The sequence below is a fragment of the Lampetra planeri genome, chromosome 56 (assembly GCF_965212315.1).
Source record: "Lampetra planeri chromosome 56, kcLamPlan1.2.h2, whole genome shotgun sequence".
NCBI classification, from domain to species: Eukaryota; Metazoa; Chordata; class Hyperoartia; order Petromyzontiformes; family Petromyzontidae; genus Lampetra; species Lampetra planeri.
In genome coordinates this window covers 612,586-630,539 of record NC_136162.1, presented here as the reverse complement: position 1 = coordinate 630,539, position 17,954 = coordinate 612,586, and the positions used below count along the sequence as shown (strand labels likewise).

Below are 17,954 nucleotides of genomic sequence, written 5' to 3'. Positions count from 1 at the left end.
GACCCACAGACTCATCACACAGAGAGCCATAGAATCATCACACATAGACCCATAGACTCATCACACAGAGACCCATAGACTAAAATAGAGACCCATAGACTCCTCACACAGAGACCCACAGACTCGTCACACAGAGACCCATAGACTCAAACAGAGACCCATAGACTCCTCACACAGAGACCCACAGACTCATTACACAGAGACCCATAGACTCCTCACACAGAGACCCACAGACTCATCACACAGAGAGCCATAGAATCATAACACATAGACCCATAGACTCATCACACAGAGACCCATAGACTAAAATAGAGACCCATAGACTCCTCACACAGAGTCCCATAGACTCATCACACAGAGACCCATAGACTCCTCACACAGAGACCCACAGACTCATCACACAAAGACCCATAGACTCATCACACAGAGACCCATAGACTCCTCACACAGAGACCCACAGACTCATCACACAGAGACCCATATACTCATCACACAGAGACCCACAGACTCATCACACAGAGACCCACAGACTCATCACACAGAGACCCATAGACTCCTCGCACAGAGACCCATAGACTCACCACACAGAGACCCATAGACTCCTCACATAGAGACCCACAGACTCACCACACAGAGACCCACAGACTCATCACACAAAGACCCATAGACTCATCACACAGAGACCCATAGACTCCTCACACAGAGACCCACAGACTCATCACACAGAGACCCATAGACTCATCACACAGAGACCCACAGACTCATCACACAGAGACCCACAGACTCATCACACAGAGACCCATAGACTCCTCGCACAGAGACCCATAGACTCACCACACAGAGACCCATAGACTCCTCACATAGAGACCCATAGACTCACACAGAGACTCATAGACTCCTCACACAGAGACTCATAGACGCCTCACACAGAGACTCATAGACTCAAACAGAGACCCATAGACTCACACAGAGACCCATAGACTCAAACAGAGACCCATAGACTCAAACAGAGACCCATAGACTCCTCACACAGAGACCCATAGACTCACACAGAGACCCATAGACTCACACAGAGACCCATAGACTCAAACAGAGACCCATAGACTCAAACAGAGACCCATAGACTCCTCACACAGAGACCCATAGACTCACACAGAGACCCATAGACTCACACAGAGACCCATAGACTCAAACAGAGACCCATAGACTCCTCACACAGAGACCCATAGACTCAAACAGAGACCCATAGACTCACACAGAGACCCATAGACTCACACAGAGACCCATAGACTCAAACAGTGACCCATAGACTCCTCACACAGAGACCCATAGACTCACACAGATACCCATAGACTCACACAGAGACCCATAGACTCACACAGAGACCCATAGACTCAAACAGAGACCCATAGACTCACACAGAGACCCATAGACTCACACAGAGACCCATAGACTCCTCACACAGAGACCCACAGACTCATCACACAAAGACCCATAGACTCATCACACAGAGACCCATAGACTCCTCACACAGAGACCCACAGACTCATCACACAGAGACCCATAGACTCATCACACAGAGACCCACAGACTCATCACACAGAGACCCACAGACTCATCACACAGAGACCCATAGACTCAAACAGAGACCCATAGACTCAAACAGAGACCCATAGACTCCTCACACAGAGACCCATAGACTCACACAGAGACCCATAGACTCACACAGAGACCCATAGACTCAAACAGAGACCCATAGACTCCTCACACAGAGACCCATAGACTCAAACAGAGACCCATAGACTCACACAGAGACCCATAGACTCACACAGAGACCCATAGACTCAAACAGTGACCCATAGACTCCTCACACAGAGACCCATAGACTCACACAGATACCCATAGACTCACACAGAGACCCATAGACTCACACAGAGACCCATAGACTCAAACAGAGACCCATAGACTCAAACAGAGACCCATAGACTCACACAGAGACCCATAGACTCACACAGAGACCCATAGACTCAAACAGTGACCCATAGACTCCTCACACAGAGACCCATAGACTCACACAGAGACCCATAGACTCACACAGAGACCCATAGACTCAAACAGAGACCCATAGACTCAAACAGAGACCCATAGACTCCTCACACAGAGACCCATAGACTCACACAGAGACCCATAGACTCACACAGAGACCCATAGACTCAAACAGAGACCCATAGACTCCTCACACAGAGACCCATAGACTCAAACAGAGACCCATAGACTCACACAGATACCCATAGACTCACACAGAGACCCATAGACTCACACAGAGACCCATAGACTCAAACAGAGACCCATAGACTCACACAGAGACCCATAGACTCCTCACACAGAGACCCACAGACTCATCACACAAAGACCCATAGACTCATCACACAGAGACCCATAGACTCCTCACACAGAGACCCACAGACTCATCACACAGAGACCCATAGACTCATCACACAGAGACCCACAGACTCATCACCCAGAGACCCACAGACTCATCACACAGAGACCCATAGACTCCTCGCACAGAGACCCATAGACTCACCACACAGAGACCCATAGACTCCTCACATAGAGACCCACAGACTCACCACACAGAGACTCACAGACTCATCACACAAAGACCCATAGACTCATCACACAGAGACCCATAGACTCCTCACACAGAGACCCATAGACTCCTCACACAGAGACCCACAGACTCATCACACAGAGACCATAGACTCATCACACAGAGACCCACAGACTCATCACACAGAGACCCACAGACTCATCACACAGAGACCGATAGACTCCTCGCACAGAGACCCATAGACTCACCACACAGAGACCCATAGACTCCTCACATAGAGACCCATTGACTCACACAGAGACTCATAGACTCCTCACACACTCCTCACACAGAGACCCATAGACTCACACAGATACCCATAGACTCACACAGAGACCCATAGACTCACACAGAGACCCATAGACTCAAACAGAGACCCATAGACTCAAACAGAGACCCATAGACTCAAACAGAGACCCATAGACTCCTCACACAGAGACCCATAGACTCAAACAGAGACCCATAGACTCACACAGAGACCCATAGACTCAAACAGTGACCCATAGACTCCTCACACAGAGACCAATAGACTCACACAGAGACCCATAGACTCCTCACATAGAGACCCATAGACTCACACAGAGACCCATAAACTCAAACAGAGACCCATAGACTCCTCACACAGAGACCCATAGACTCAAACAGAGACCCATAGACTCCTCACACAGAGACCCATAGACTCACACAGAGACCCATAGACTCACACAGAGACCCATAGACTCAAACAGTGACCCATAGACTCCTCACACAGAGACCAATAGACTCACACAGAGACCCATAGACTCCTCACATAGAGACCCATAGACTCACACAGAGACCCATAAACTCAAACAGAGACCCATAGACTCCTCACACAGAGACCCATAGACTCAAATAGAGACCCATAGACTCCTCACACAGAGACCCACAGACTCATCACACAGAGACCCATAGACTCATCACACAGAGACCCACAGACTCATCACACAGAGACCCACAGACTCATCACACAGTGACCCATAGACTCCTCGCACAGAGACCCATAGACTCACCACACAGAGACCCATAGACTCCTCACATAGAGACCCACAGACTCACCACACAGAGACCCACAGACTCATCACACAGAGACCCACAGACTCATCACACAGAGACCCACAGACTCCTCACACAGAGACCCACAGACTCATCACACAGAGACCCATAGACTCATCACACAGAGACCCACAGACTCATCACACAGAGACCCACAGACTCATCACACAGAGACCCATAGACTCCTCGCACAGAGACCCATAGACTCACCACACAGAGACCCATAGACTCCTCACATAGAGACCCATAGACTCACACAGAGACTCATAGACTCCTCACACAGAGACTCATAGACTCCTCACACAGAGACTCATAGACTCAAACAGAGACCCATAGACTCACACAGAGACCCATAGACTCAAACAGAGACCCATAGACTCAAACAGAGACCCATAGACTCCTCACACAGAGACCCATAGACTCACACAGAGACCCATAGACTCAAACAGAGACCCATAGACTCCTCACACAGAGACCCATAGACTCACACAGAGACCCATAGACTCACACAGAGACCCATAGACTCACACAGAGACCCATAGACTCAAACAGAGACCCATAGACTCACACAGAGACCCATAGACTCACACAGAGACCCATAGACTCACACAGAGACCCATAGACTCACACAGAGACCCATAGACTCACACAGAGACCCATAGACTCAAACAGTGACCCATAGACTCCTCACACAGAGACCCATAGACTCAAACAGAGACCCATAGACTCACACAGAGACCCATAGACTCAAACAGTGACCCATAGACTCCTCACACAGAGACCCACAGACTCATCACACAGAGACTGATAGACTCATCACACTAGGACCCATATACTACTCAAACAGAGACCCATTAACTCACCACACAGATACCCATAGACTCACCACACATAGACCCATAGACTCCTCACAGAGACCTATAGACGCCTCACACAGAGACCCAGACTCACCACACAGAGACCCATAGACTCCTCACACAGAGACCCATAGACTCACACAGAGACCCATAGACTCCTCACACAGAGACCCACAGACTCACACAGAGACCCATGGACTCCTCACACAGAGACCCATAGACTCACACAGGCACCCATAAGCACAGAGACCCATAGACTCGCACAGAGACCCATAGACTCACACAGAGACCCATAGACTCACATTGAGGCTCATAGACTTACACAGAGACCCATGAACTTGCATAGAGACCAACAATGTTACCGCAGAAAGAAGCCAGTGGCTTTATTTTTGCAGCGCTGCACACGCCGTGAGCGGGGCATGTCGACGGCGCAACTCGCTGGCACGTCGTGGACGTCTCTGGCAACTGGTTGCGTGCAACTGAATCGCGTGCAACCGAGTTGCATGCAATGCCACACGGACCGGCTTCGCTTGCACGTCGTGGACATCTGGCAACCGAATTGCGTGCAACTCCACGCAACCGGCATCGCTTACATGTCGGGGACGTCTCTGGCAACTGGTTGCGTGCAACCCAATTGCGTGCAACTCCACGCAACCGGCATCGCTTACATGTCGTGGACGTCTCTGGCAACTGGTTGCGTGCAACCGAATTGCGTGCAACTGCGCGCGATTGCGCAACCGGCGTGGAGCGGAAACTGCCGCGTACCGAGAGAGACGCGACGATTGACCCCCCCCGCTCTCCTTCGCTCTCTCCCCGGATTTTATTTTCCTTCCATCCGTCGATTAATTTTTCCGCTGATTTGGCAAAAAACAAAAAATATCCCCCAAGGAGCAGGCGTCGCTTAGCAAGCAACAGAACCCCCCCCCCCCCCCCCCAATAGACCCCCCCCCCACTCGCCCCGCCCCCTCCCCCATCAGCTGCAGCAGCACGTGGTCTACCCACTGCTGGATGGAGGCCTCCCCCAAGCCCCTGTCACGATCCCGCGATCCCACCCGGCGCCGGCAGATGAACAGATTTCATCGCTCCATCTCCCTCCTGGGTTGTGCGACCTCTCAGACGCACGCCCAGGGCCTCGTCCCTTGGCTCCCGCTCCGTTAAGATGGCGAGATGTTAACTACCTTGCCTGGTGTGCAGGAGGTCGTGGGTTCGATCCCGAACCTGACCCCTGCTGCTGTATATTTGGAGGGTGTGTGTCTCTCTCTCTCTCATCATCACGGTGGTTATGAGATGTTGACTACCTCGCCTGGTGTGCAGGTGGTAGTGGGTTCCATCCCGACCCTGACGCCTGCTGTATATTTGGAGTTTGCGTGTCTCTCTCTCGTCATCATCACGGTGGCTAGGAGATGTTAACAACCTTGCCTGGTGTGCAGGAGGACGTGGGTTCGATCCTGACCCTGTGACACCTGCTGTATATTTGGAGTTTGCGTGTCTCTCTCCCCGCGGTCGCGTGGATTTTTCTCCGATTCCTTCGTTTTTTTTTCCCTCCACGTAACTTCAAATCAACGTCGCCATGCGTTTAGGGTATTTGACTGCTTTACATTTCCACGCGATGATGGTGACCCACTTGGTGGAGCTGTCATCCGTGATGGTTATGTCGCTTCTGACGAAGAGCTGCACGTAGCCCTCCCTGGTAGAATAACAAATGGTTGAGTTTGATGCTTGATCACCGCTCGCCGTCCTGTCGAGGCATGACGCGGCCTTCCCTCATCTCCGCTTTAGCTTCTCTCCAGATCATCGCGATATATCCACTACTGGATGAAGTTCAGCGTTGTTGTGTCATGTGCCTGCGTGTATTCTCTAATCCACGCGTCCCTGTGTGCATCCGTCCCTGTGTGCCTCTGTGTGTGTCTCCCTTCCCTCTCCACATGTCTCCTCCATGTGCCTCTCCATGTCTCCCTGTGTCTCATGGTGTCTCCCTGTGTCTCCCTGCATCTCCCCGCGTTTCCCCGTGTCTCCCCGTATCTCATCGTGTCTCCACGTGTCTCCCCATGTCTCCCCGCGTCTAATCGTGTCTCCCCGCGTGTCTCCCCGCGTGTCTCTCCGCGTGTCTCCCCGCGTGTCTCCCCGCGTGTCCAGGTACTGGGACGCGGAGCTGCGGAGGGCCACGGCTCGGGGTTGCAGTCCGAGTCTCACCAAGGCGCTGTGGCGCTGCTACTGGAGACGCTACGCGCTGCTGGGCATCTTCACCCTGATGGAGGTCCTCCCTCTCCTCCCTGTGCACGCACACACAGAGATGCAGTGGGAGAGAGATGCAGAGAAATGCAGAGAGATTCAGACAGAGATGCAGAGAGAGATGCAGAGAGAGAGATGCAGAGAGAGATGCAGAGGGAGATGCAGAGAGAGATTCAGAGAGAGAGATTCAGAGGGAGAGATTGAGAGAGATTGAGAGAGATGCAGAGAGAGATTGAGAGAGAGATTCAGAGGGAGATGCAGAGAGATAGATGCGGAGAGAGATATGCAGAGAAATGTAGTGGGAGAAAGATGCAGTGAAAAAGGAGAGAGATGCAGAGAGAGATTCAGAGAGAGATGCAGAGAGAGAGAGATTCAGAGAGAGAGAGATTCAGAGAGAGAGAGAGATGCAAAGAGAGATGCAGAGAGAGATTCAGAGAGAGAGATTCAGAGAGAGAGATTCAGAGAGAGAGAGATTCAGAGAGAGATTCAGAGAGAGATGCAGAGAGAGATGCAGAGAGAGATGCAGAGAGATTCAGAGAGATTCAGAGAGATTCAGAGAGATTCAGAGAGATTCAGAGAGAGAGATTCAGAGAGAGAGAGAGACGCACATACATAGACATAACAGACTGTTGGGGCAAGTGCTGTTAGCGAGCACCGATGAAGGCCGGAACGGCACACGCGGTAGTGGGTGGCCAGCACCACGCCCGACCACCTTTGTCTCCCTAAAGGCAATATTTACGCATTGCACCAGTTATTCATTTGAGGCTGAGTCGACCTAGGGGAGGCCGAGGACCGATTCGGATCATCGGCACTGGTGTTGGCCGTGAGCGGGAAACGAACTTGGGTTGCCGGGTTCGTAGCGCAGCGTCGCGCTAACCGCTGAACGGCCGTTCCCTACATGCACACACACACAAACAACAACAACAACAACAGCCGCTATTCGCCACTAAGTGGTGACGGTGACGTCACCACGGCGCCTGTGCCAGACCAGGTGCACTTTGAGGCCACGTGAAGTGTTGAAGGCTTCGCTGACAGGAGGTCTCGGGACAGACCCAGGTGCCATGGGTTGGCTGACTTGAGACGACTTGCAGATACACCACTTTGCCAACTTTTGTTGCTTTTTATCCGCCCGGCGCTCCGCTCGTTGTCGTGAGCGCCGCTCCTTTGCCCTCCGCTGTTGTTGGAGGGCGACTGCCTCCAACTTCCCGGTAGCAGCAGCAGTAGCGTGCATCCCTCTACATTTGAGAAGTGCTCTTCCCGGCCATTTTGCGAACAAAGTAGTGGGTCACCTTCCCTGCCGACTGGGCAGTCGGCTCCGGTGACACTGGACGAGCGGGAGTTGACGCGTCACCAATGCTCGCGTCACCTGTGCGCTCCCCCAGCCGCCCCTGAGCGAGCCTCCCGCACCTCGCTCACACACCCTGAGCGAGCCTCCCGCACCTCGCTCATACACCCTGAGCGAGCCTCCCACACCTCGCTCACACATCCTGAGCGAGCCTCCCACACCTCGCTCACACATCCTGAGCGAGCCTCCCACACCTCGCTCACACACCCTGAGCGAGCCTCCCGCAGCTCGCTCACACATCCTGAGCGAGCCTCCCACACCTCGCTCACACACCCTGAGCGAGCCTCCCGCAACTCGCTCACACATCCTGAGCGAGCCTCCCGCTCCTCGCTCACACACCCTGAGCGAGCCTCCCGCAACTCGCTCACACATCCTGAGCGAGCCTCCCGCACCTCGCTCACACACCCTGAGCGAGCCTCCCGCACCTCGCTCACACACCCTGAGCGAGCCTCCCACACCTCGCTCACACACCCTGAGTGAGCCTCCCACACCTCGCTCACACACCCTGAGCGAGCCTCCCACACCTCGCTCACACATCCTGAGCGAGCCTCCCGCACCTCGCTCACACATCCTGAGCGAGCCTCCCGCACCTCGCTCACACATCCTGAGCGAGCCTCCCGCACCTCGCTCACACACCCTGAGCGAGCCTCCCGCACCTCGCTCACACATCCTGAGCGAGCCTCCCGCACCTCGCTCACACATCCTGAGCGAGCCTCCCGCTCCTCGCTCACACACCCTGAGCGAGCCTCCCGCTCCTCGCTCACACACCCTGAGCGAGCCTCCCGCACCTCGCTCACACATCCTGAGTGAGCCTCCCGCACCTCGCTCACACACCCTGAGCGAGCCTCCCGCACCTCGCTCACACATCCTGAGCGAGCCTCCCGCTCCTCGCTCACACACCCTGAGCGAGCCTCCCGCACCTCGCTCACACATTCTTTTGTCGAGCGCAGTCCCGTCCCTGCGGCCATCCGACTCCAGAGTGAGGACCGAGAGAGAGGGCCGGTTGGAATTTCGAGTTTCTTTCAACGCACGCACAGACAGACTTACACGCACGTACGTACACACGCGTGCTGGGCTTACAAGGGGGCGATGATGCGTCTGCGCGTGTCCGCGGGTGTCCACATGTCCGTCTGTCTGTATGTCCGCGTGTCTGCGTGTCCGTGTCCCCAATACCTACGTGTCCCGCGTGTCCACATGCCTCCCGTGTTTCTGCGTGTCCGACGTGTCCCAACGTGTCCCAACGTGTCCCAACGTGTCCCCACGTGTGTGTGTCCCCCGCCCCACGCTGCAGGAGTCTGTGCGCGTGGTGCAGCCGCTGCTGCTGGGCAAGCTGCTCAACTACTTCGAGGGGACGCTGCAGGGCTCCGAGGCGGTGCCCCCGCGCCTGGCGGCCTTCCTGTACGCGGGCGGCATCTCGCTGTGCGCGCTCAGCTTCGCCGTCACGCACCACGTCTACTTCCTGCACGTGCAGCTCGCCGGCATGCGCATCCGCGTCGCGCTCTGTCACATGGTCTACCGCAAGGTGCGCGCGCGCGTTAGGGGCCTTCCTTCAATAGTTTTTTTCAAGTTTTCTTTCATTTGGTATGGCTCTGTGAGCCATGCGGCTCTTGAGTCGGGGGCAACCGCCACAAGCAAAAATATGAACGGAGAGCATCTTAAAGCGACGATAAACCAGCAAATCTTCCAAAAAAAAAGCTGTGTGAAAAAATGCCAGTCTAATGCAAACAATAACCATAATACCATTTAGATTACCCATATGTTTTGGAAATCACTAAAATAACGCTCTAAAAACAATGTAACAACAGTTATAAGAACTGTGATTTACATTTAACAATAAACGATTTTTATAACATGTACGACCAAACTAAATGACGTCACGCACCGAGGGGGGGGAGGTCAGACATTTGTGACGATGTGTGATGAGGGGGGGAGGGGGGTTTGAGAAACGTGACGTCACGTCAAAATGCGCAACTTTAAATATAAACAATACGTTCTACTTAATTAAATATAATTGTTATAACAACACTAATTTTGATGACGTGTGTGTGTGTGTGCACGTGTGTGTGTGCACGTGTGTGTGTGTGCACGTGTGTGTGTATGCGCGTGCACTCACACGTGCACACTTCACGCGGGCACGCTCACAAGCATGTGCGAGTACGTGCGGTGTATCACACACGTAGTGTGCAGCGGTTAGCGGCGTTCTGCACTACGACCCCGAGTGCGATTGCCGCTCATAATCAGCATCAGAATCTTTATTCATCCTTTGAGAAATCCGATGAGCCGTGAAGCTCTTTATCACACACGTCCAGTAGTTTCACAGATGCCCTGTGCCGCTTAAGGCCGCCAACATCCATGACGGGTATCTAAATCACTCCTGGTCCTGCCCTAGGTCGACTCAGCCTCAAATGAGTAGCTGGTGCTGTGTATAAAACATCGCCACTGGGGAGACAAAGGCGGCCGGGCGCGGTGTTGGCCACCCACCCCCTCGTGTGCTTTGCTCGCCTTCATAGGTGCTACTCGCTAACAGCACTTGCCCCAGCAGTCTGTTAAGGCTATGTGGGGGTCCTTCGTCTTTGATTAGGTGGGTGAGTGAATAAGTGATGTGTTGCTTAGGTGAGTGAATGGTTGAATGAATGAGTGATTTACTGGGTTCGTGAATGCTTAAATGATTGATGGAGTGTGTGAATCGGTAAGCAAATCGGTGAATTAATTGGTAAATGAGTAATTGAATAAGTCATTGAGTGAATGAGTGATTGGGTGAGTAAGTGATTGAGCAAATGAGTGATTGGGTGAGTGAGTGAATATGTGAGTATGTGAGTGAGTGATTGAGTGAAAGTGAATGAGTGAGTGTGCTCGTGTGCGAGTGAGTGACTGAGTGAATGTGAGTGAGTGTGTGAGTGAGTAAGTGAATGAGTGTGTGAATGAGTGAGTATGTGAGTGAGTGATTTAGTGAAAGTGAGTCAGTGAATGAGTGAGTGTGCTCGTATGCGAGTGAGTGAATATGAGTGAGTGTGTGAGTGAGTAAGTGAATGAGTGGGTGTCCGTGCCCTCCCACACAGGCTCTGCGCTTGAGCACTGCGGCGATGAGTCGCACGACCACGGGGCAGATAGTCAACCTGCTGTCCAACGACGTCAACCGCTACGACCAGGTGTCCACCGCTCAAGAGTCCACCACTCACACACCTGCTCACTCGCTCACTCACCCACGTGCTTGCTCACCCGCTCGCTCGTTCACGCACGCATTCGGTCACATACTCCCACAACTCTGAAGAGCACGGTCGGCTACGTGCAGTGCGAAAGAAGTTCAGCATACATACACTGACCTAACCACTTACCCACCTACTCATCGATGTGCTCACTACGCTCGCTCCCCACTCACCCACTCATCCACCCAACCACCCACCCACCAAAACATCTGTTGTGGGTTCTAATCAGGCACACACTAGAGTGCCGTGGCCCCGTGGAACCCCGTTCCCGAAGCCGCCACCCCCTTGCACCCCATCCTGTAGGGGCTAGCACTGCACCCAGCGCAGGGTGGTGCCTTTCTCAGGCTGGTCACACACAGCGACATCCAGCGATGTCGCTACACCTCCACCAACTCACCCACTCAACCACGCACCCACGCATGCACGCACCCACCCACACACCCACCCACCCACGCATGCACCCACCCACCCACGCATGCACCCACACACCCACCCACACACACACCCACGCACACACCCACACACCCACCCACACACACACCCACTCACTGTCCTCCCCGTGTGTACGTGTGTGTGCATGTGTGTGCGTGTGTGCGTGTGTGTGTGCGTGTGTACGTGTGTGTGCATGTGTGTGCGTGTGCGTGTGTGCGTGTGTGCGTGTGCGCGTGTGCGTGTGTGCGTGTGTGTGCGTGTGTGTGCGTGTGTGCGTGTGCGTGTGTGCATGTGCGTGCGTGTGTACGTGTGTGTGCGTGTGTGCGTGCGTGTGCAGGTGACGGTGTTCCTGCACTACCTATGGTCGGCGCCGCTGCAGACGGCCGTGGTGGTGGTGCTGCTGTGGCAGGAGGTGGGCGTCGCCTGCCTCGCCGGCGTCGCCGTCCTCGCTCTGCTCATGCCCATGCAGTCCTTCATCGGCAGCGTCTTCTCACGTCTCCGGTAGGGGGGACACGCCTCCTCCTCCTCCTCCCTCTCCTCCCCCACCTCTCTCTACTCTTCTCCCCTCCTCCCCCCTCCTCCTGCCCCCTCCTCCTCCTTCCTCCTCTCCCCTCCTCCTCCCCCCCTCCAATAACGATGGTGGCAATGAGGATGGTGGCAATGACGATTGTGGCAATGAAGATGGTGGCAATGACGATGTGGCAATGATGATGATGGCAATGACGATGGTGACAGTGACGATGGTGGCGATGACGATGGTGATGTAGTGGTGATACGCGCTGGCAGTAGGGATCGTGTGGCAGCGCGGGGTGATTGGCTGTGTGTCGGTGACGCGCGCTGACAGGGAGGGATCGTGTGGCAGCGCGGGGTGATTGGTTGTGTGGTGGTGACACGCGCTGGGAAAACGGATCGTGTGGCAGCGCGTCGTGATTGGTCGACTAGGGTGGGTGCTCACATCGCGGTCCGCATAGGCTCCGTCCCCTCGGGAGCGGAGGACTATAAATGGCGGTGCACGCGGGCGCTCGGGGAGTTGTTGGTGACCAGTGAAGACGGAAGACGGAGGAGGAAGAGATAGGGCCCTGAGACACCTAGTCCCGCTGTCCTTGTAAGGACCGGGACCCTGTGTGGCTCAGAGGCGGGACCTTGGGACCCTGGGCCGGACGTCCGTGTGAGGGCCGGGCCGCGGGACCCAGTGGTCGTGACCCATACCCATGCTGGGGTGGGTCTGTAGGTTCCCCCAGATGCTACGGGGCTGGAATGCCTGTGTGTGTGTGTAGCCGGGTGGAACGTGTAGCGTGAGCTGTAGTAACCACACGTGTCGGGTGGAACGTGTAGCGTGAGCTGTAGTGACCACACGTGTTATTGTGGCAAGACAAGTGTTAATAAAGTGTGCTACCCGTCAAGTGGTCTCCCGCCGTAATTTACAATACTACAGTGATAATGACGATGATGGCAGTGACGATGGTGGCAATGATGATAATGACCACGTGTGGGATGGCGACGTTGCTGCTAAAGACGACGACGATGATGGTGGCGGCGTTGCGAATTGTTTCATCGCAGGTCAAAGACGGCGCGACACACGGACTCGCGGATCCGCACGATGAACGAGGTGGTGGCGGGGATGAGGATCATCAAGATGTACGCCTGGGAGAACCCCTTTTCTCTCCTCGTGGCCTCCATCCGCCGGTACGTGCACCACCTCGTCGCAGTGCCCCGTCAACCTCATCCCCTCCAGCCTGGAGCTGTCCCTGGAGCTGAGTGTCTCTGTGACCCTCATCCCCTCCAGCCTGGAGCTGTCCGTGGTGCTGAGTGACTCTGTGACCCTCACCCCCTCCAGCCTGGAGCTGGTCCTGGAGCTGAGTGTCTTTGTGACCCTCACCCCCTCCAGCCTGGAGCTGTCCCTGGAGCTGAGTGTCTCTGTGACCCTCATCCCCTCCAGCCTGGAGCTGTCCCTGGAGCTGAGTGTCTCTGTGACCCTCACCCCCTCCAGCCTGGAGCTGTCCCTGGAGCTGAGTGACTCTGTGACCCTCACCCCCTCCATCCTGGAGCTGTCCCTGGAGCTGAGTGTCTCTGTGACCCTCATCCCCTCCAGCCTGGAGCTGTCCGTGGTGCTGAGTGACTCTGTGACCCTCACCCCCTCCAGCCTGGAGCTGTTCCTGGAGCTGAGTGTCTTTGTGACCCTCACCCCCTCCAGCCTGGAGCTGTCCCTGGAGCTGAGTGTCTCTGTGACCCTCATCCCCTCCAGCCTGGAGCTGTCCCTGGAGCTGAGTGTCTCTGTGACCCTCACCCCCTCCAGCCTGGAGCTGTCCCTGGAGCTGAGTGACTCTGTGACCCTCACCCCCTCCATCCTGGAGCTGTCCCTGGAGCTGAGTGTCTCTGTGACCCTCACCCCCTCCAGCCTGGAGCTGTCCCTGGAGCTGAGTGTCTCTGTGACCCTCACCCCCTCCAGCCTGGAGCTGTCCCTGGTGCTGAGTGTGACCCTCACCCCTCCATGATGGAGCTGTCCCTGGAGCTGAGTGACTCTGTGACTCTCATCCCCTCCATGATGGAGCTGTCCGTGGTGCTGAGTGTCTCTGTGACCCTCACCCCCTCCAGCCTGGAGCTGTCTCTGGAGCTGAGTGTGACCCTCATCCCTCCATGATGGAGCTGTCCCTGGAGCTGAGTGACTCTGTGACCCTCATCCCCTCCATGATGGAGCTGTCCGTGGTGCTGAGTGTCTCTGTGAGCCTCATCCCCTCCAGCCTGGAGCTGTCTCTGGTGCCGAGTGACTCTGTGACCCTCATCCCCTCCAGCCTGGAGCTGTCCATGGAGCTGAGTGACTCTGTGACCCTCACCCCCTCCAGCCTGGAGCTGTCTCTGGAGCTGAGTGACTCTGTGACCCTCACCCCCTCCAGCCTGGAGCTGTCCCTGGTGCTGAGTGACTCTGTGAGCCTCATCCCCTCCAGCCTGGAGCTGTCCATGGAGCTGAGTGTCTCTGTGACCCTCACCCCCTCCAGCCTGGAGCTGTCCCTGGTGCTGAGTGTGACCCTCACCCCCTCCAGCCTGGAGCTGTCCCTGGTGCTGAGTGTGACCCTCACCCCTCCATGATGGAGCTGTCCCTGGAGCTGAGTGACTCTGTGACTCTCATCCCCTCCATGATGGAGCTGACCGTGGTGCTGAGTGACTCTGTGACCCTCACCCCTCCAGCCTGGAGCTGTCTCTGGAGCTGAGTGTGACCCTCATCCCTCCATGATGGAGCTGTCCCTGGAGCTGAGTGACTCTGTGACCCTCATCCCCTACATGATGGAGCTGTCCGTGGTGCTGAGTGTCTCTGTGACCCTCACCCCTCCAGCCTGGAGCTGTCCGTGGTGCTGAGTGACTCTGTGAGCCTCATCCCCTCCAGCCTGGAGCTGTCTCTGGTGCTGAGTGACTCTGTGACCCTCATCCCCTCCAGCCTGGAGCTGTCCGTGGTGCTGAGTGACTCTGTGAGCCTCATCCCCTCCAGCCTGGAGCTGTCTCTGGTGCTGAGTGACTCTGTGACCCTCATCCCCTCCAGCCTGGAGCTGTCCGTGGTGCTGAGTGACTCTGTGAGCCTCATCCCCTCCAGCCTGGAGCTGTCCGTGGTGCTGAGTGACTCTGTGACCCTCATCCCCTCCAGCCTGGAGCTGTCCATGGAGCTGAGTGACTCTGTGACCCTCACCCCCTCCAGCCTGGAGCTGTCTCTGGAGCTGAGTGACTCTGTGACCCTCACCCCCTCCAGCCTGGAGCTGTCCCTGGTGCTGAGTGACTCTGTGAGCCTCATCCCCTCCAGCCTGGAGCTGTCCATGGAGCTGAGTGTCTCTGTGACCCTCACCCCCTCCAGCCTGGAGCTGTCCCTGGTGCTGAGTGTGACCCTCACCCCCTCCAGCCTGGAGCTGTCCCTGGTGCTGAGTGTGACCCTCACCCCTCCATGATGGAGCTGTCCCTGGAGCTGAGTGACTCTGTGACTCTCATCCCCTCCATGATGGAGCTGACCGTGGTGCTGAGTGACTCTGTGACCCTCACCCCTCCAGCCTGGAGCTGTCTCTGGAGCTGAGTGTGACCCTCATCCCTCCATGATGGAGCTGTCCCTGGAGCTGAGTGACTCTGTGACCCTCATCCCCTACATGATGGAGCTGTCCGTGGTGCTGAGTGTCTCTGTGACCCTCACCCCTCCAGCCTGGAGCTGTCCGTGGTGCTGAGTGACTCTGTGAGCCTCATCCCCTCCAGCCTGGAGCTGTCTCTGGTGCTGAGTGACTCTGTGACCCTCATCCCCTCCAGCCTGGAGCTGTCCGTGGTGCTGAGTGACTCTGTGAGCCTCATCCCCTCCAGCCTGGAGCTGTCTCTGGTGCTGAGTGACTCTGTGACCCTCATCCCCTCCAGCCTGGAGCTGTCCGTGGTGCTGAGTGACTCTGTGAGCCTCATCCCCTCCAGCCTGGAGCTGTCCGTGGTGCTGAGTGACTCTGTGACCCTCATCCCCTCCAGCCTGGAGCTGTCCGTGGTGCTGAGTGACTCTGTGAGCCTCATCCCCTCCAGCCTGGAGCTGTCCGTGGTGCTGAGTGACTCTGTGAGCCTCATCCCCTCCAGCCTGGAGCTGTCCGTGGTGCTGAGTGACTCTGTGAGCCTCATCCCCTCCAGCCTGGAGCTGTCCGTGGTGCTGAGTGACTCTGTGAGCCTCATCCCCTCCAGCCTGGAGCTGTCCGTGGTGCTGAGTGACTCTGTGAGCCTCATCCCCTCCAGCCTGGAGCTGTCTCTGGTGCTGAGTGACTCTGTGACCCTCATCTCCTCCATGATGGAGCTGTCCGTGGTGCTGACCGCCATCTCGCCACGTCTCCCTCCCGAACAGGTTGGAGGTCTCGAAGGTGCTGAAGGCCTCCCTGCTGCGCGGCATGAACATGGCCTGGTTCTTCATGGCCGGCAAGCTCATCCTGTTCTTCACGTTCATGACGTACTCGCTCACGGGCCACCCCATCACGGCGGCGCGCGTCTTCGTGGCGGTGTCGCTGTACAATGCCGTGCGCCTCACCGTCACCCTCTTCTTCCCCTCCGCCATCCAGGCCACGTCCGAGGCCCTCGTCAGCAACAACCGCATCCAGGTGTCGTGGTGGGGGGGGGGGGTTGAGGGGCGGATGGGGGGTAGGGGGTACAGTTGGCCGGCAAGGCTGCGTTGGCAGGCAAGGCTGCGTTGGCTGGACCATGTAGCCCGCATGTCCAGCCACTGCATGCCTCAACAGCTTTTGTTCGGCCGGATCGAGGGGGATAAACGGGCGCGGTACGGGCTGGAGAAGAAATGGAGTGATGTGGTACAGGAGGATGTGGAGCTGAGTGGACTTGCCGATGACCGGTACCAGTGGTGTCAAGATCGGCCTCTGTGGAGGAGGCTCGTGAAGGACGCTACTGGGCAGTTGGAGGCAGTCGCCATCCAATAACAGCGGAGGGCAGAGGAGCGATGCTCACAACAACGAGCGGAGCGCCGGGTGGATAAAATGCGACGAGTTAGCACAGTGGGGTGCATCTGCCAGTTATCTCAGTCAGCCAACCCATGGCACTTGGGTCTGTCCCGTGTCCTGCATTCACCGAGCCTTTGACACGTAACCTCAAAGTGCACCTGGCCTGACACAGGCGCCTTGGTGACATCATCGTCACTTAGGGGCGAATGGCGGCTGTTGTTGTTGTTGTTGTTTGTGTGTGCTCACATGTGCATGTAGGGAACGGTAGTTCAACGCCCAACACCAGTGACGATAATTATGTGGACCGGTCCTCAGCCTCTCCTAGGTCGCCCTCAAATGAGTACCCGGTGCGGTGTGTAAACATCGCCACTGGGGAGACAAAGGCGGCCGGGCGTGGTGCTTGCCACCCACCCCCTCGTGTGCCGTATCGGCCTTCATAGGTGCTACTCGCTAACAGCACTTGCCCCAACAGTACGTTTAAGGCTACGCGGGGGATCTTTGTCTTTTGTGCAGACATTCCTCATGCTGGATGAGATTGTTGAGAACGCCAACCAGGAGGAGGAGGAGGAAGAAGAGGGGAAGGAGAAGGGGGAGAACGGGCCGGTGGGTGGAGACCGGACTCCGTTCATCGCCGTGGAGAACATCTCCTGCAGTTGGGACAAGGTACGGCTCGCAGGGAGCGACGCGGCGCCCCGCCCAGTGGGGATT

The 17,954-nt window shown here is 56.1% G+C and overlaps 1 protein-coding gene across 1 annotated transcript in view; it reads left to right on the top strand.

The window, feature by feature from the left end:
- Positions 1 to 17,954, top strand: part of ABCC4 (ATP binding cassette subfamily C member 4 (PEL blood group)) — a 90,557-nt gene that overhangs the window by 40,447 nt on the left and 32,156 nt on the right. The window contains exons 3-9 of the mRNA XM_078618145.1: positions 6,721 to 6,841; positions 9,453 to 9,683; positions 11,221 to 11,310; positions 12,137 to 12,300; positions 13,360 to 13,485; positions 16,643 to 16,892; positions 17,760 to 17,909. Of these exons, the coding sequence (XP_078474271.1) occupies positions 6,721 to 6,841; positions 9,453 to 9,683; positions 11,221 to 11,310; positions 12,137 to 12,300; positions 13,360 to 13,485; positions 16,643 to 16,892; positions 17,760 to 17,909 (1,132 nt within the window). The remainder of the gene's footprint in view (positions 1 to 6,720; positions 6,842 to 9,452; positions 9,684 to 11,220; positions 11,311 to 12,136; positions 12,301 to 13,359; positions 13,486 to 16,642; positions 16,893 to 17,759; positions 17,910 to 17,954) is intronic.